The sequence below is a fragment of the Nothoprocta perdicaria genome, unplaced genomic scaffold (assembly GCF_003342845.1).
Source record: "Nothoprocta perdicaria isolate Ctin4 unplaced genomic scaffold, notPer1 scaffold_136, whole genome shotgun sequence".
NCBI lineage: Eukaryota > Metazoa > Chordata > Aves > Tinamiformes > Tinamidae > Nothoprocta > Nothoprocta perdicaria.
The window spans coordinates 1,794,922-1,815,423 of record NW_020454494.1 but is presented as its reverse complement, the minus strand read 5'-3'; the positions used below and the strand labels follow the sequence as shown (position 1 = coordinate 1,815,423).

The 20,502-nt window shown below is 35.5% G+C and overlaps 1 protein-coding gene across 1 annotated transcript in view; it reads left to right on the top strand.

The window, feature by feature from the left end:
• The window catches only part of CSMD1 (CUB and Sushi multiple domains 1), a 471,181-nt gene that overhangs the window by 289,687 nt on the left and 160,992 nt on the right, over positions 1 to 20,502 (top strand). Inside the window, exons 21-22 of the mRNA XM_026033888.1 lie at positions 3,536 to 3,692; positions 19,019 to 19,210. Coding sequence (XP_025889673.1) covers positions 3,536 to 3,692; positions 19,019 to 19,210 — 349 coding nt within the window. The remainder of the gene's footprint in view (positions 1 to 3,535; positions 3,693 to 19,018; positions 19,211 to 20,502) is intronic.

Genomic DNA, 20,502 nt, shown 5'->3' with positions numbered 1-20,502 from the left:
AATCTTTGTTTCTCAAAAGGATGTCAGTTATCTCAGGTACATAAGAAATACCTTATTGGGTCAGATCAAGTGGTCTTTTTAAGTGCTTTGTTTCAGCTAATGGTAATAGGAAGTGTTATTTGGGAAAATACACAAGCCAGGGAAGTCCATACTCCTTTTGCTACCTGAGAACTCACAACTAAACAACGCTTTGCTGTCTCTTCTCGTTATTATGTATTATGGACCTGTTGCCCTTGAATTTGTTAGACCTTTAAATCAGCTGACACTATCTGCCTCCCCTGTGACTGCAAAGCCTGGATGTTCATCCTGCTGTGTCAAGTAGCACTTTCATTTCTGTCATTATAATCCATATCATAAAAATTTTGTCAGTGTATACTTCGCTCTAATAATGCTGGGTATGATGAATAGTTTTGCACTCACTTTCTCTAATGCCTTCATGATTTTGTAAACCTCAGCCATATCCCTGCTCAGCCTTCTGTTGTCCAAGTTCACATTCTGCTTCTACAAGAAGTGCTCTGAAATCACCGCCCTTTCCATAATTTCACTGTGCCCCACTATACAAAACACTCAAGAAACTGCTACTACAAAGTCTTCATAAAGAGGCAAAATAGTTTAGTTTTAGTTTTGGATGTTCTACAGTTCTCTCCCAGTACTCCTATTTCAAGAATATGCTAATACTATATCATCTTGAGGACTACCTGTCAATGTTGCTTGTGCACATTTGGAGTAATAGCTGTTCCTTCAAACAGGGTTGCAAATGTGTCTTCCTCTGAGATTCCTTAGGTCTCTACTGATTTTATTTTTGCATTTTTTGGAAGAAATTTGCATTTTTGATATTAATTAGGAAAAGAAGAAATACCTTATGAACTACAGTGCATCATTTCTCAGCATGGAGAATCCTTTCATTTTCCAGGAACAGTCTATTTTTTTTTTTTTTTTAATTCCCCAATGTGATTCAGAAATATGTCTGAACTGTGGCTACTTACTCTGATTATATCGTATTTCAGGCAGAATATACCATCTACTCTCTTTCTTTTCACCTTTTCTTACTTGATATGAAGAAAATCTGAGCATGTGGAAAAGAAAGAAACCTCTAGGTACTGGAACGAGATCTACAGCCTTCAAAATTGGGGAGTTAAGACTCTTTACAAAAGTACACAGCTTTGTCGCACCATTTCCTACTCCTAATCTTACTTTTCCTTTTATTTAGGTTTGCCTCGCTTGAAAATCTAGCATTTCATTTTCTCTTTGTGGTAATGGTTGTTATCCCAACGTTGCTGTTAATCTTAGATGTCATCTAGGACCTGTGTTGGGAAGGCTACATGACAAAGCTACAGAACAGAGAGGATTAGAACAGGTTGTTAGATTAGAACAGCTTTGTGCAGCTCAGGATATTATTGTTCTTTATATTAAAAGAAAATGCTCTCAAAATATTTTACTTGAGTTACAGTATAAAGCAAGATATTTAGAGCTTTACAGCAAAGCAGTTTATCCCTTCAATTGGTGCATAGGTAATTACCTATGCATTCACCTGTCTGTAGCTGAAGAATAAAAGTTTACGAGTCACTAAATGTTTCTAGTTCTTGGGGAGAAACATTTTAAAACAGTCTTTTTTTTTTTTCTTTTTATTTGTATACTTGTTTTTTAAAACATAAAACTAATTCCAAATGTATATATTCCACTAGGTTTACAACTGTTGGAGTAGTAGTTGCAAAATTCAGCTGCACATTACAGTTAAGTGGTACACAAGAAACTACAGTTTTCAGAAATTTTTGATATCAGTAAGATTATGTGTATCAGTAATGATCAAGACTAGTAATTTCAAAGAGAGCACTTGAAGATTCCTGCATGTTAGGGCAAAGGTTCTAGCAGTTGTGACAAAGCTTGGACTTAAGGGAAAGAAATCACGACCTAGTAAAGAAATATGAACAGAATTATCCAAGGCAGATGGCTAAATTGAGTACCTGGATCATCTTTGATTGTTTTGAAACTTTCTAAGTCACTCAGAGTGCAGATTCCTGACCCTTCTGTTTTAACCATCTGAGTGAAATCTTGGTTATCACAGAATCACAGAATATTCAAGGTTGGAAGGGACCTCTACAGATCATCTAGTCCAACCTTCCTGCTCCAGCAGGCACACCTACAGCATGTGACACAGGGTGGCATCCAGGCRGGTTTTGAAGACCTCCAGAGAAGGAGACTCCACAACCTCCCGGGGCAGCCTGTTCCAGGGCTCTGGCACCCTAACAGTAAAGAAGTTCCTTCTCACCTGGAGACGGAACTTCCTGTGCTCCAGCTTGTGGCCATTACCCCTCGTCCTATCGCTGGCCACCAGTGAAAACAGCCTGTCCCCTTCCTCCCTGCATTCTCCCTTCCTGAACTTATACATATTAATCATTTCCCCTCTGAGCCTTCTCTTCTCCAGAGAAAACAGGCCCAGTTCACTCAGCCTCTCTTTCGTATGAGAGATGTTCCATTCCCTTAATCATCCTGGTTGCCCTTCTCTGGACCCTCTCGAGAAGCTCCACGTCCCTCGTATACTGGGGAGCCCAGAACTGCACACAGTACTCCAGGTGCAGCCTCACCAGAGCTGAGTAGAGGGGCAGAATCAGCTTCCTTGACCTGCTGGCAACACTCCTCCTGATGCAGGCCAGGATCCCATTGGCCTTCTTGGCCACGAGGGCACACTGCTCACTCATGGCTAACTTGGTGTCAACCAAGACTCCCAGGTCCATCTCCGTGGAGCTGCTTTCCAGCAGGTCGACCCCTAATCTGTACTGGTGCCTGGGGTTATTCCTCCCCAGGTGCAGGACCCTGCACTTGTCCTTATTGAACCTCATGAGGTTCCTCTCTGCCCAACTCACCAGCCTGTCCAGGTCCCTCTGGATGGCAGCACAGCCCTCCGGAGTGTCGGCCACTCCACCCAGCTTGGTGTCATCTGCAAACTTTCTCAGGGTGCATTCCGTGCTCTCGTCCAGGTCATTGATGAACAGGTTGAACAGCACTGGGCCCAGCACTGACCCCTGGGGGACACCACTGGCCACAGGCCTCCAACTGGACTCGGCCCCATTTATCACCACCCTATGTGTCACTGCAGTCACTGGAATTGATCACTGCATTATGCAATCACTGCAAAAATGTGACAGATTGGTTTTAATATGCTAGTCCTGTCTTTGATCTCTCCAGACAGGAGAAAACAGAGTAGAACAAGGTTTGCCCCTTCCTGCCCCTTTTCTGTGGCGATTTCACAGGAGACACCTGCGGCTTAAATGACATTGTCTTTGGGTCATGAAAAATAGCTGGAGGTTGTGAGACAGTCAGGTATAATTAATTAATTAATTCCAGACATGCTCACCGGGGGAAAAAAAAAAATCTAAAAAATGTCTTGAAGGTAGTAAAATATTATATATATCATTGGACTGCAATAACAGGAGAATTGTTGTGTCATTTTTAAAGTGGTATGTACCCTACAATCAACTTTTTAATTGACTTTAACTTGAGGTCCATTTTTTTACTGTGATTTTATTTCTCCTAGGTGTATGATGGAAAAGACAGTTCTTCTCGTTCTCTGGGAGCCTTCACTAAAGATGAGATGATGGGAGTTGTTCTTAATAGCACTTCTAACCATTTGTGGATAGAATTTAATACCAATGGATCTGATACTGGCCAAGGATTTCAGCTCACTTACACGAGTAAGTAGCTCACAGTACTACACAAACTACTACTTGTACACAAACTTGTACTACTACAAACAGTAGTTTGTTTTTGGTTCTTTTTTTTTTTTTTTTTTTTTTTTTTTTTTTTTTTTTTTTTTTTAAGAAAGCTCCAAATACCCTTTACCTTTTTTTTTTTTATTTTCACATCAGCTTCCATGAGCTGCTATAGAATCCTGCAGAACAGAGCACTATGCTTCAGATTTGTTTAGGGTTTGTTTGTTTAAAGAAGCTGTGGCACAGAAATGGAATCATACCTCTTTCACAAAACATCAGAGTATCTGCTCTCCAATGCTCTCTGCATTGGAAGGCTGCTGTAGAATCAACAGACATCTATTACTTCTGCTATGCCTGAAATCTGAAATCTCATCGTACTACTTTTAAGGAAAGAAGGCTAATCTGACTGGTTGAGTTATCTTCTTTAAGTATACTATGTTTTTCTTTGTTTTTACTCTCTACTTCCTTTTCTGAATAGAAAGTATGGCTTTTCAGTTATGTTTCAGACTACTCTGGTTTACCTGTACAAACTAAAGATTTTTTTTTTTTTTTCTTTTTGGAAAGAAATGAAATATTTGTTCTTAATATGATCTTATTTTAAAGGCCCTTAATTCAAGAGTGGTATATGAGTTCCTTTTGGATACTACTGTAGTAATCAATACCATGTGCTGTTTACAAATAGCTTTTTACTTCAAGATGAGATTTGTTTAATTTTGGCATCCAGTGATTAGATTTTGTTTCACTTCTGCTTGCATTTCTAATAAAACTTTCTGTTCTGTACCAGTATTTTCTTTGTAAAAGACTCTTGTTAGCACAGAGTACCTCTTGTCTTAAGCTTTTTCTCCCAGCTGTTTGATCATTTTTGAATCTCCATTTTAAGTTCTCTCAAGTATTTTCTGAAGTTTATGCATAACTTGCCACACTATTCTAGTAGTAATCTTAACAGTACTGTGTATGGCGGCAAGATCACTTACAAACTTCTACTTAGGGTTTTCCTTTTTGTTGTTGTTGCCAAGTACATTTACTAAATCATGTGTGATCATTTTGCGCAGTTTATRTCATTGGTGTTTTCTTTAAGACTTTTTGTCCTGTCTATTTTCACATAATATAGTCCAGTATTTATAGATAAAGCCTAGTTTCTTACTTTTCATACATATTTTCAGGAAGCCAAATTCAAGAACATACATTTATGAGACTGTGACTATTTAACCAGATGGTTTACATCGACAGTAGCCTCTATGTTTTGTTATTTCAAAACCCTTCAGTATGGAGCTTCTCACTGTTTATAAGCAAGGACAAAGACAAGGACAAGTGCAGGGTCCTGCACCTGGGGAGGAATAACCCGAGGCACAAATACAGATTAGGGGTTGACCTGCTGGAAAGCAGCCCCGTAGAGAGGGATTTAGGAGTCCTGGTTGACACCAAGTAAACCACGAGGCAGCAGTGGGCCCTTGTATCCAAGAAGGCCAATGGGATCCTGGCCTGCATCAGGAGGAGTGTTGCCAGCAGTTCAAGGGAGAGGATCCTTCCCCTCTCCTCAGCTCTGGTGAGGCCACACTTTGAGTATTGTGTGCTGTTCTGGGCTCCCCAGTACAAGAGGAATGTGGAGCTTCTAGAGAGGGTCCAGCAGAGAGTGACAAAGATAACTAAAGGACTGGAGCATCTATCTTTTGAGGAAAGACTAAAAGTGAGCCGGGCCTGTTTAGCCTGGAGAAGATCTGATCAATGTGTATAAGGACCCGAGGGGAGAATGTAGGAAGGATGGGGCCACACTCTTCTCGGTGGTGGCCTCTGATAGGGCAGGGGCAATGGATATAAGTTGGAATACAGCAAGTTCCATCTGCATGTGAGGAAGAACTTTCCTATGAGGGTGACAGAGCCCTGGAACAGGCTGTCCAGAGAGGTTGTGGAGTCTCCTCCTTTGGAGATCTTCTAAACCCGCCTGGATGCCACCCTGTGCTCTGGGTGCCCCTGCTTGAGAACGGGGGTCGGACTAGATGATCTCTAGAGGTCCCTTCCAACCTCAACCATTCTGTGATTCTGTGGTCCTATGAAGTGCAAGCCTACAATGCATTCATTTGGACTGCTTTGAAACATGGCCACATTGGTCAYTCCCCTTGGTTTTACAAAGAATTGCAGTTCTAGTAGTATTTTCAAGATGAGCCAGACTGGAAACATCTATCATTGTCACATGGAACTGGATTTAGGAACTGCACTGGAAATGCATCACATACTGAGTGTGTCTGCTTTGTGTTGGCTATATACGTCATATACCAAATGATAATTGTCTGTTTGGATTAATCAAGCTGTAGTTTAGGGCTGGAATTAACTTCCTGAAAGATAACCATTTTTCAGCCACTTATCAGATCGAAATAAAATGCCAGATACTTTGCAACTACTGAAATAAAGGAAAAAGATGGAGTGGTAAATGCACTGAATACTGAAGGAAGTGAGAAATAAACACACTAAAATGAGTGAAATTTCATAATGCATATTATGAAACTTTAAAAGACTTGGGAAAAGTGATGATTTAGTAAAGCTAATTATAAATCATTCTAGTAACAAGGGATATATTTGCTGCCTTTAACTGCTCTTTTTTTCCTATTAATCTCATAGAAACACCTGAGAAATTTGTATTTTAATATACTTTTAAAACAGCTAATATCAAGGTTACTATTACAGTTGTTTGCAGCTGCTATTTTGCCCTTTTTATACGTGCAGTGGATGATGCTAAACTTACAAATACAAAAATAGAAAAGGCTAGTCTTTTGTGTGAACTGAAATATGGAACAAGAAACTTTCATTTCTATTTTCAGTATCTCGTTAGTGAAATAATAAAACAGTTCTGTCATTTTAGAATCTGACAGTCTGGGTAAATTGCATAAATCTGAGTATAAGCAGATCTTAAAATGAAATCTATGGAAGATTCAAGTTTTAACTAGATTTGTTACATAGGAAATTGTTTCAGAGCAATAACAATGGTGAGTGAAGACCAAGAATTATAGTAATTTCATTCATTGTTTAGTAACTATGAGAAGTCTTGAAGGAAATGGGTTTAGCACAGAGAGTATATTTTATGCAGAAAAGCTTTGTTCTGAAATTTGCAATATTTTAAGAAACTAAAACATATTGTGATTGACTGAGGGCTAAAGTTTCAGTGACTATGTTTAAGGAAACTTCTTCAGAAAGACTGAGACAGTAGTTAACATTGTTAATATATTTGCCTGAGCTCGGTGGGGAAAGTATATGAGTGAGAGTCAGTGAAACTGTAATTTGAGCACTGTTGGAAACCTAATCCACCAAAGGAGGAAAAACAGGAAAAAGGAAAAAAGTTTCCCATAAGAAAAGTCTTATGTCCTTCCTTAAAATTAGGGTGGAGATATGTTAAAGTGAGGAAGAGAGAATGTCTAATTTCATTTATAGCAGTGACTTCTACACTGCTATCAGAGGAATTATTGTGAATATTCCCACGTCACTGCTGCCAACAAAAGTTTGATGAGTTGGAAGTTTTTACTTACGGATGGTGTTTTAAAACTCTTTTGTATACAAAAAGATGTGTGAAGTAAAAGATTCTTCTAGTAAGAACAGTCAGTGAATTATTTTGCTCTTAAAAATGGAGCCAAAAATGTTTTCATTTTCCCATATATATATATATATAAATATATATATATATATTTTAACCACAACGAAGCAATATTTTACTTTTAACCAGTGGACAAGGTGTTTAAAAATCCAAAAAACATAAAAGGAATTTTAACATTAAGTTTAATTATGACTTCCAGTCTGCTGTACATGTCCAAAACTCATAGCAGCTAAAAATATAGACACAATCTTCATATTTCAAAATAGATACTACAGCAAAATAAGCATTATAGTGCCTATGTTTCCTGATCAAAGCTTTGTCCACCCTTGCTCTTTCCCAGTAGATGTTTCTACCCGTATATGTATTTTTTTTTTTCCTTCAGAATATTGGCTAGAATTCTCAAACCTCATTTCTTTTTGTGGTGCCTGAGGATATTTTATGATATAATCCATCAGTGTCCTCAGAAAATATTCCTGGATTGTGATGTGCCAGGAATATTAGTACTGTACAGAGTTGTTCTCCATAGACCTGATGGCTTTCACCAAGTTTCTTGAAGTTTTCAGTTCTGAATTAAGACTTGCATCAAATTCTATCAAGCAATGTAAAAATAAAAGAAACAATTATTTAAAGATGAATGTATTTTTAAATAGGTAGTTCTACTATTTTTATTTGTATTTATCATCCTTTGTATTTAGTCTATATATTCAGCACTTGTGCAATATTCTTTAAATGGATCTCAAGATAAACATTGCAGATTGAGAAAACAGATTGTGCAATATGCTTCTCAGTATTGATACGTGCCATACATTTATTGATAGACTCCATTTGCATTTGTACAATTTTGTTACTGCTAAAGGTTTGGTTATAGTTTTCAGTTCTGAGTTAGAAACACTTTATTTGCTTATGCTGTTCAAGAGCTGGGGAAAAGTAGAATATAGAAGGTGAATTTAAATTAGATACATTTAGATAAATGATTTGTATGTTGAAATTAATTTAGCAGAATCCTGAATTGAAATTTAATTCATTCAATTCATTTCCTATCGTAAGTACTTGAAAATATTAAAATTATGTCAGTGAAAATAATGTTCTGAAACTACACATTCGGTCAATTATCCTTGCACATAAACAGACTCAAATTCTGAAAATAATTTCTTTGCCTCAGGCCGTATCTTGTCATTTGAGCAAAATAAACCAATAATGAGAAGAAGCTCTTATAATTTCTTTTCAATAACTAACTAGAGAAACTTCACCTGCTCCAGTAAAAATGTAAAACAAAAGTGAAAGTAGACAAACAAAAGACATAAATCATTAAATGAATGTGTGCCAAACTATATGAAATATGTAAAGAGATTCAGAAGTCCTTTTAATAGCAGTAAATTATGTCTAATCCCAGGTTAATCTAAACTGGTTAACATGAATAGAAAAACTATGCTAAAAGAAAGTTAAAATGTTAAAATTGAGAACTAAGAAGTCAATAAAAACAAAATTCAGGTCCATTTGAAATTTCAATACAGCATACTCATGCACATGAGTTATGATACCCTGTTTAATAACACAACAACATTTAGTTGATTCCTTTTTTCCCCCATGAAAAGAAAATGTCTTCTGCTTCTAATATGTTCAATATCTATGTAATCTATTCTCATTAAGGCCATGTTTCACTTGCATGATGATATATATATATATATACACACACATAGTGTCTAATATATATATGTATATATGAATCTATTCAGGTGAACATGATCAAAGAAATTTGTTATTATTATTCTATGAAATCAAAAGTTTTCACAAGATTAGGATGAATTTAAATTCATTAAGTCTTAAAGCATAGAAAAAAATGACTAATTCAGTATTTTCAATATGAAAGTCTTTTCTGGGGGTTCCATTTGGTGAACTCTAAAATATCCGTTTTTTTGCCTTTGTCTTGTTTCTTCCATTCAGAATGAAATTAGATTCACTTTCTAAAGAATTTCATTAAACAGTTCTTTCTCTTCTTGGTTCTACTAATGGAAGAAGTAATTTATCAAATTGTACTTTGTACTTTATCAAATTGTACAAATTTATTAGAAGTTATTCTAAGTGGGTTCTAATAATTGCCAGTTAGACACTGTGAAAGGATCCTTGGCTTTCTTTGTACAGGCTGAAGATTCTCATGAGTAAACATTACCATGTTTACTGTTGTAATTTTATAGCTAAGATCATGCTTTCATGGTGGAATACAATGATGGGAGTAGAAGAGATCATCATAGGCCTTCTGATCCATGTATAGATTTAAATATATATCAAAATGCTGTTATCATATGAAAATAAGTTTTTTGGTAATGCTTATTCAAGTAGGCATCTTAAGCATATTTGTTTATCATTCCCCCTCCTCTGCTTCCCCTCACAAGAGGAGAGAAAAAAAAAAAACACCTCAGTATCCTTCCCATAAGTAATTTGCAAGCTATTTTTAGATACTGACTGGATTAACCAGCTCCCTACTGACTATAAAGGTGGCTTAGACATGGAACATTCCTAAAAGATACCTCTCTATGGACACTTAAAAATCGGACTTCTTAAACACAGACTAAACCCCACAATTAATCCTGGCATCTTTTACATTGGGTATATATTATAATTTATTATTCAGTTCCTTGCTGATTTCAAAGCTTATTTGTATGTTTTCTGTAATCATTTTAATATAGACACATGCATTTGCATGCCTAGCTCTCCTTTTCATTTTGTGGTGCTATTTCACTTTGCAAGTATTTGTTATTTATTGCAAGAATTTTGTTTTGATAAGAATTCTGTATATGATTATTTTATCTGTTTACATTTCTATAATCTATATTTTATATTTGAAAACACTGTCGTTTATATGTGAGGAGGTTATGACTGCAAAGGGATCATAGAAAAAAAGACCATATCATGAGTCGTTTGCTGTCTTTCACATGACCTGTATTAGACTGTCAAATACTTAATCACCAAATTAAGGGAAAAAAAAAAAAAAAAATCAATCCCCCTCGATGGATCCAAGACAAAGGGAGAGTGCTGGAACTGCTTTTATCCTCATGTATACAGACCATGGTCAGTTGCCATCCTRGGCTCTTTTTAAGTTAATAAATCTGGTAGTAATCTAAATGAAACTGAACAGCAACTTTCCATATTGGTTGTCTGAGATGCTCTTGAAACCGTCTATTTCCATCTTTCTTGTCTTCAACAAAGATTGTAAAGTGATAGATAAAAGGTGCTGCCAATTTTCCCAAAGTTCCTATAAAGAGAATACTTAAAGAATGAGTGTTTTCAAATACTTCTCTCTAGCTGTGCTATCCAAACATTCCTCTTCCTACAGAGTTTCCTATAATACTAATCATGTGAAGATGGTAATTGGTATGTTCTCCAGCACATAATATAGACTACTCTTTTTTTTTTATTTCCTGCAATGTATGATATAAATGATATTCAGTATGATATAAATGATTCCAAGTCACAGTGAGAATACTAGGAACTTTCATTTTGAAATTGCATTGATTTATTTAAAGAGATTATAAAGAGATGTTTAAAATGCAACGACTTCTGAATGAGTATTCATTGACATTTGCATGCATTTTGAAAGCTATTACAGTCCCAAAACATTAACTCAAGTACCATTTCTTGCTTTTTTTTTTTTTTTTTTCTTTTTGGTAGTTGACAAATGCTTCTGTGTAAAACATATAGATAATGAGTTTAAATTACTTCAGATTTTGATAACCTGAATTCTTTCTTGATCTTTTCTGTGTTTTCACATTACCTTACCTTTTTAATATGAAGACAGATTATTATAGCTGAAGACAGATTATATAGGTATATACTGAGTATTTTTAAATGTCAATTTGCCCTTTTTGTAGTTATCCCGAGACATTTTGCCACATCATTTTCACCAGCTCCAGATGTATTATACAGAATTTATAAACTGTACCTTCTGTGATAGAGAGAAAGGAAAAGACAACAGCACCTTTTCTGTGAGCAGGAGAAACCAAGCCCGTGGCAAGGCGTACTTACCGTGGAACTGGGACAGGCACAGATGCGTGCAGGGAGCTGAGTCCCAGACCTGAGCTGAATGGAGCTCCTGGRCGATTCAACAGGGATTGTGTGTAGACACCTCAGTTCACTAGTCAGGACCATAAAGGCCTGTTGGTGCTATCAGTGTCTCTGCCAAATTAGTGAGATAATCACAGAATCACAGAATATTTAAGGTTGGAAGGGACCTCTASAGATCATCTAGTCCAACCTTCCTGCTCAAGCAGGCACACCTASAGCATGTGGCACAGGGTGGCGTCCAGGCTGGTTTGAAGAAAGATAAGGTTTGAGTGGTACTGGGACCAGGCTTGTTTAACATTTTGTTTGTGACTTGGTTAACGGGATGGAGGTCTGCAGATCCTTAGAGTCCTCTGCAAGTCTCTATAAATACCTAATAAATACCTAATTTTCAGTTACAACTGGTTAATACACTGAAAATTGTTTTTATGGCATTTTTTGCAAAGTAGCCATACAAGGCTGAACAGTGGTTTTGGATCAAACTTAAAAACRCTTGGAATCCTGAAGTTGAGAAATATGAGTTGTTTATCGTTATGGATGAAAGTGTGTCATCTCATATAAAAATTAATATATATATGTGTCCCCTTTCATCCTCTGGAGGCACCTACCAGTTATTCTTGACATAAACTGCTTTCCATATTTAGAAACCTAAATTAGAGATCTAAAGTTTTATAAATATCCCATCTGGCATTTGTCTTCCTAAAAKGTCTTTACAAAATTAACTGGTAGACTTTTCCACTGCACTCCATACTATAAATTTAAAGGCCTACAGTCCATGGAAGATATAACTTTGATTCATGTTTTCTCTGAATTTGTAAGAAAAAGAATCATTCCTTCCCCTCCAAATCCCTTTCTACATTTTTCTTTTTTTTTTCCTTTTTTTCTTTTTTTTTTCCTTTTTTTTTCTTTTTGCAGCTCAGTGCTTATAGCATTATAGTCACAGCTGTGGAGGAATAACCCCAGACATTAGTACAGATTCTCTGATATCATATCTGTAATGAGTGATCTATATCATATCTAGATCTATAACGATCTTTATCATATTTATAATGATCTTTATCATATCTATGTTTGATAATTGGATCGTATTCTATCCATAATGATCTCTTCCATGATCATTAAAAATGAATCTATACAGCATCAGAATATTCACTCGTGCAAATTTGACCTGAATCTGGCGTAAATGCATGACTGAACTCCTGTAAAATTAGGTGGAACACGTATAAGGAATCTTATTAATGTTTTGTACTTTTATGCCAATTTTATGAATGGCTTGACATAAGGTCAGAATGGTGTTTCAAATAATAATTAGTCCAATATAAAGCTTGCAATTAAAGTTAACCTGTCAAAAAATCATTAAATTATTCTGAGCAAGGAAAGTGGATTTATCAGATAAGTTCTTTCCACCACATAGTTACAATACTAAGCACCATGATGTTGCATTTATTGTACTGTCAGTTCAGTTATTTTTGGGTTTTAAAACYGTCCTCTTTCATCTCTCTCTAGATAAAATTTTAATTACCATACATTACTGTACCTGTGCCTGTGGTAGAGAGTTGTATCATGAAGCATGAATACAAAGTCAAAAAGAAAACAAGAATGCATAAAATCTTGCAGCCTAGTTTCTCGGGTGTTCATAGGGGATGTGTAATTGTGATCCCTGGTAGCACTGTTTTTATATGTTCCGATAAGGCAGGCATATTATAGCAAGTCTCAGCATTCTATCTTGTAGGAATTAAAATTCAGATAGCACTGAACTATAGCTAGCAATTCAGAATATCATTGTCTCTTTGCAACTGCTTTCCAGACTGGCAAGTTTTAATTTTTATTTTTTCTTTCTTATGCCTTATGTAGAAAGACTTATTTTTGAACTATAGGTTAAAGTTTCCAAGTAGAGACCAAATATCTCAAAGCTGGAAATGAATTGCATTGCTTTTAGTTCCTGCATGATATTTCTGATCCAATTTGATCTGATTCTAGGAAAATTATTATTTAAAAATACCTAGGACTTCTCCCAGAAATAGAAGTAGGGCATTTCTTCTTTTCCCTATAGCCAGAGTAGGTTTACATGCATTATAAATGCACCAAAATGAATATGTACTCAGTAAGTACAGTGTAATGTATTATTCCTTTCAAAATAGATATGAAGAGTACTTACTAATATCTCAAAAATTCATCTGCATTTGCTGGAAGTTCACTTTACTGTGTGGAATCCCTGCAAATATCCTTTGGGGAGAAAAAAAATGAATGCTCACTTTCTTTACGTGAATTAATATTGAAGACAGATATTGGAGAGTGCAAACTGGAAACTGAGCTGTAAGACGCACTCCAAGCATGCACTTAGCACACTCCAGCACTAAGGGACACTAGAGCTAGCGCAAAATAAAATCTCAACATTCACACTGCACTACTTGCTAATGTAGACAGAGCAATAAAACTCATTAAAATGAAAATGAGTTGAAAAAAGTGCTAATTAATAATACACATGTATTATAGACATGTTAGTAATTTGTACTCTGCAAACGAGTAGTTCTATATTTCTGATGATTTACATCAAATATGACAGAACAAATCACTTCAGATAAATATTGTCAGAAGGCAATAGCCAGTCATCAAGGTGTGTTCTGGTTGCTTTTGTTTTAATTTATCTGGATTTTAATAATTCATTATTCATATAATCCTGTAATGAACCTCGCAAGTAAGATTATAGAATTTAATTGACCACTGACTCATTTCAGTGTAACATACCCCATGATGCTGTGATTATATGGAACTCTTCTGACCCTGTGTCCCCATTGTGAAAGTTCACAGCATCAGTTTTGACAAGAACTGCCACAGCATTTCAACAAGCACGTTCAAAAGCAATATGGCATTTTGTGGCAGATGAGGCCAGAGCATGTAGAAGAGTGTCAGGGAAAAATGAACTGAAAAGATACACTCTTGTGTATTATATTAAGAGGGAAAATGATATAAGAGAAGCTGGAAAGAACAAGATCCTCTTATATTTGCACAGTTGTCAGTATCCACATGCAAAAATCAGTATGCAAGAATACTGATTCTTGCATGTGGAACAGCCTGATTTGTAGTTGGCCTCCTGAAGAACCGAGATAGTACTGCTTGCAGAAAAGCACAGTGAAATTCTGGCCACAAGTTATGAACTGCCATCCTTGTAGTTTTCCCAGAGTGTACATGAAGTGGCATTTTGAAAATACGTGTGTTGGTTGACCTCACAAGGAAATTTCTATTATCCAGATGCAAACATCAAAAATACTTTTTATTTTGTCATATTGAATGCTCRTACCTCTTTTGTTTGCTGATTTATTTTTATGTATCATGTGTATGGGAAATGGGAAATTAAAATCTGATGCCTGATACTGTTGAGTTACATGCTCTATAATCAGTTTATATATCACTTTACCCACCCCCATTTGATTAAATTTGATTTTAGACTGACTGAAAATCTTAACACCTTTTCTATTGTACATGTCCACACAGAATCTCAAAAATAAGATTTAAACCAAGTTTTTTTTTTTTTTTTTTTTTTTTGTAAAGCATTTCATATATTCTGACACATACACAGATTGAGATTTCCTGTGTGTACAGCTGTTGTACTCATATTTATTTTTTCATAAAACTTGAAAAGGCATCTTGTCATTTGCAGTCATAGAAATACAATTCAGCAGGTGTTTGTATACCATGGGGGTCTTGACACAAATGATTCACCTTGTGTTAATGCTGTTGTTAGATGAGAAAGTCTACATTTGGAGGATATCACTTCAAGAAGGAATGTATGTTAGATTTGGAGAGACTTGAACATTTGTGATGCTTATACTGAACATGCAAATGGACAAAATCTGACAGATTTTTTATAAATTTTGATCTGATTGCTCTAGATCAGTCTGACTTGAAGGAGAGAAAGAGCCAGGAATTAATTTACTCTTCTATTATTGCACCATTAATTGAATTCTATGTTACATAACATATTTTAAGTTTTATATTTACATTATTTACAAATATGCACATGCATAAACATTTGTGTTATGAGAGTCGGTGTATTTTAACATGAGAATGCTATGGTGTTTTGTAGATTTAGATTTCGTTCTGTATATTTAAAATATAAATAATTTTAAAGCTAGGTAAGTTAGAATAGCACCAAAGGCTAGCAAATTGTTTTACAATTGGGCATTTTAGGTTTAATGTGAAAAAAAAAAAACCTGTTTTATCTCTTCTTAAGTGGCAAACCTCAGTGTTCATTTTGTAATAATTCCTATCCTYGGAAAAACTGGTTTTAGAACAAAGATTATCTATAAAAGCCCAGGTAAGTTTTTATGTTAATAAAATAATGTCAAGGTCATTCCATTTCATGATTAATTTAATATATTTTGGAACATGTTATATTTAATTCAATTATAGTATTTTAATATAGTATTAAAGTGATTTTCAGCTTGTCATCTATGGGCACTCACAGTTTTCTTGCACAGAGTCTGCAAACAACTGAGAAAAACAAGCTTATTTTCAAGAGGTGTAGATTTTCACAGTACTGGGATCATGGCTTGCTTTGGAAACTTGTATCAGTCTACAAATGAAAGGAGGTGGAAAACTTGTATGTTAGAGCATGCCTGATGGTATGAGTGAGTGATACAAAAATATAAACTATTTTTAAGGTGAAGGAAATAGCAGRTGATTTATTGTGTGCAGTTTCAAAGCAAAAGTAGAAAAGTGGAGGCCGGCTGTTGTAGGCTTCTGTCAAACTTCTGAAGCTTGTGGCAGGGTGTCTTTAGCACTTCACATTGCTTAGGTTTCAGGGTTCCTCAAGGGTCTTGTAGCAGATGAAAAGAAAAAAAAAAATGTGTATCTATCTGCCATGTTATACTGTACAAACAGATTGTGAAGAGTTAAGCACACTATACTTAGTTTTATACCATTTGGAATGCCCTTATTTTCTCACTGAGAAGATCTGGTGCTAAAAGGCACCTTAATCTTACAGAAGCAGCATTGAGAAATTATTCTTAAAAAAAAAAAAAAAAGAAAAGAGCTTTGCCTTGGTATTGCATATATATCCTTATGCTTCTGCAAAAGTGAATGCAAAGTGGCCTCATTCAGTTAGTGATGTGGAAGATACTGGGTTTTCGTAAAAAATTTATGTGGTGGAAAGTTGCAGAGAATTAGGCTCTCATGTAGCAGGTTATATATAAATATATATATCTCACAGTTTTGTATAAGAAGTTATTTAATAACACACAGAGAAGATTCTTTAATCAGAGAAAAATTAATCTGTCAATCACATTGCACTGCTAGTGGTAAACAAATGTCTCATTTAGTAAAAGATGGGAAAGTATTTAAAAGCAGGTGGCAGAGAAATAGTGTTACCTGGGCTCATGCTGTCAAATCAGCATTAAAATATCATCACAGTACCTATCAAAAACCTTGCATTTTTTATACTTTTAAGTTAATTTATGTGTATGTTTAGTAAGGAGATTAAAATCAAGAAATGTAGCTATTTCTGGTGGTGCACAACTCACTTGAATGACTTAGTCACCTGGGTTCCCTCCTGACAGGGAGTAAAGAGAAATAAACCTTTTTCGAATTATGCAATTCAGTGAATATCTTTAAGGTAGTTACTTGAGGAATAGGTTAATCATACCATATATGTTACTATTAACTCTGAGGAAAKCAAATTCAGACAACTAGTTTAGATACTGGTTATTAGACAACTGGCTGTTTTATATTGTAATTACCAAGAATACCAATATATTGTTATTACATTAGTTAAAATGCCACTCCTTTTGTCTGAAAACTGAGTAAGTTCATTTATTTTATACAACACAGTTAAATTGCAAGGATGTGTAAAAGTTTAGCACCCTTGTTTAGTAAGGGAGTAATGCTATAATACATTGCATTTCTCAGTTGTGGCCAGTGATACGACAAGGGGCAGTGAGTATAAGTTGAAACACAGGAAATTCTATCTGCATGTGAGGAAGAACTTCTTCACTGTGAGGGTGACAGAGCCTTGGAACAGGCTGCCCATGGAGGTGGTAGAGTCTCCCTCCCCGGACGTCTTCAAAACCTGCCTGGATGTGACCTTGTGCCACGTGCTCTAAATGCTGGAGTGGGTAGGTTGGACTAGATGATCTCTAGAGGCCCCTTCCAACCTTAACCATTCTATGATTCTAGTTGGTGATTTCCATTTTATGAAAATAACTTGTAATTTTAGTCTTCCTGGCACATAAGCTAAACTTTTACTTGTAAATTGAACTTTGTGAGGGAATCAGTGTAAGTGCTGAAATGTAATTTTCTCTCTTGCTGAAATGTTAGGATGGTTAGCATGGTTTTAGCTTYGACCTTCTAGCACTCTCAAGCATTTTTGGGCAATTTAGTATACAATCTGAGTTAAAAACCATGATCAAGGGAAAACTATTGCTGGCAGGTGGCTTAGGGATAACCTCGTTCTTCTTGGAGATTAAAAGAATTTATAGTTTTGGTCAGTGCATGCTAATAGATTTTGGGGCCCTTGACATTCCTTACTTGAGAAGCATAGATAGAGATACTGGTTCTATGTGATAGAATAATTCTTTTTGGATGAGATTTCTTTCCTGTAACTCTATATGTTCAAAATTCTGGTCAAAGTTTTATATAAAGAATCTAGTCTCTGTTTACAGTAAATAGAAAAAATAAGTATTTCTATAGGATGATTTTGCTGACTGAACTTAGACACTTATCTAAATTGTGTTGATTTGTCCTATTGAGACTTGTATGCTCTATTGACTATGAAAGTAGCCTAAATATCTCAAAGTTACTCTTCCAAGTTTAGAAGCAGGGTTAGAAAAGGTGAAAGCCAACTTTTGAGTCCAGATGGTGAAAATAATGTTTGTTGTTATCGAATAATAAATCTTACAAGTGAAATAGGACTTCTTCTTTGTGATTTGGGTGTGCATGATTCAGACATCCCATTTTACTACGTTAAAAATACTGTGTTTAAAAAAAAAAATCCTTGCACTACATCATGAACAAAATCATGATTTCTGTCAAGTTTTGTTCATTTATTTGTGAGATTCACAGAACAGTTGCACACAAACCTCAAAATCATGGATGATGGTATATCAGTTGGTATAATATGTTTAGTTAAGGTAATGCAATTCAAACAGAAATGCTAAGAAGAAAACATTTTCTGTTTTCAGAAGACTCAGTAGTAAGATAGATTTAGCTTTTGTGCAGAAGGAGAAACAAGGCGTTAGATGCTCTTTCATTTTTCTAGGAGAACCCTTTTTGAAAATGTTCATAAAGATCTATCTTCATATTCATTAGAGGAGAAACTGAAGCCATGCTGTCCTGCTACTCTCATGGATGAAGCGACCTTTGTGTTTCCTGAAATTCCCAATATGGTCTACTGACTTGGAAATGGAGATTAGCTCTCATTCAGTGCTAGGTGATACCACCTCTCTTCCTCTGAATAAAGAAGACTGCAAGAGTAGAAGAATTATAAAATAATAAATTCACTGATACTCTTTTAAAATAGTGCAAATAAATTAGTTCTTGCTATTTCAGTTTGCAATATTCATTGCAATGAATATGACATTGAGAGTTGAATCAGATTGCAGTTTGTTGACATTGTATTTTGTTTGATATTTTCCTCTGTCTTTTTTTTCTTTTCCCTTTCCATTTGCAGGTTTTGATCTAGTAAAGTGTGAAGATCCTGGCATACCAAATTATGGCTACAAAATTCGAGATGAAGGACATTTTATAGATACTGTCATTTTATACAGCTGTAATCCYGGCTATGCAATGCATGGTAGTGGTGTTTTGACTTGTTTAAGTGGAGACAGAAGAGTCTGGGACAAACCTTTGCCAACTTGCATGGGTAATATGGATTGTAACAGTGAAAGATTTGTTGTTGTTGTTTGTTTTGTTTCCTGGTCATTTAAGTGTGTGTATCATCTGTTGTATACTATCCATGATTTAAATTTTAAGTTAAAATGTAATGTGGACATTCAATTATAATTTTCCTCACAATGAAATGCACTGCTGACTAGCAGTGGCTAAAGAAAACTTTGGGTAAYGGTTCTGTCTAGGGTAAACCAAAATATATATTGTGTATTCACAAGTACAGGACAAATTTATGTATGTCSTCTGCTGATAACTGTTCTCATAAACTCTTAAGCTCCCTTCCATGCCTCCAATTTTCACGCGCCAATCACTGTGATAATAAAAATCATGAATTACTTAATTTTCACTGAGATTAAAATACTTTTTTAAAAAAAWTGTTTGTTAATTTGCTACTGCTTTTGTTCACATGGGATCCTGGATTTGGTATGCTGTCACAGGCAGTAGTAATAAATCAATCAGAAATTATTTCAGAATCTCATTAATAAGAAGTTAGTTTCTATTTTCCTCCTACACTAATGAATTATTTGATCTACTGAGTCACTGTTGCCACAGTAGTGTATCCAGTATATCTGACTTGAGAGGTATGCTTTTTCTTAAAACACCATATCTTCAAGTCTTTGAAACTCTTGTTTCGTTACAAACAACCCAAATATTAAATGGAGAAATACTGAGAGAGACCGAAATACCTGAAAACCAGTACAGCCCACTGCACCTTTACAAGACAGTTTCTTTCTTCCACTTCTTTCTAACCCAGCAATTTTCAGTGACTTCCAGGAGCTCAGTAAACTTCACATGCAGTTCTCCTGAGAGCTCGCAAAATATTTCTGTGTGACTTCTGAAGCTTATTTCTTTTTTTCTTCTTTTGCCAGCCACAGGCAGCACACCAAATATCTCAAGATGCTCACTTGRCCTGCAGCATCCCTGCTTGTTTCCTCTCCCCCATGTTGGGTGGGTGCTGCATTCTCTATCATGGAGCTTCCTTCTGCTGAACACGTTCACAGACTTGCAGTCTGTAAAAGAGCAATTTCTCTTCCTTTCAAAGATTCACCTTACTGAGAGGGTGGGAGCTAGAATAACATCAGTGGATGGCATTTCTGCTATCAGTAGACAGTGTTATTTCCCAGTTGATTCTGGAACTATATCTRTTGTATCTGTTATATCTATTATTTTCTATTATATGTATTACAGGTCAGAACAGCTCTTCACAGTTTTGATTTAAAGAAAATCCAGACTTTTTCTACATTCAAGTCCTCAATTGAATTGAGT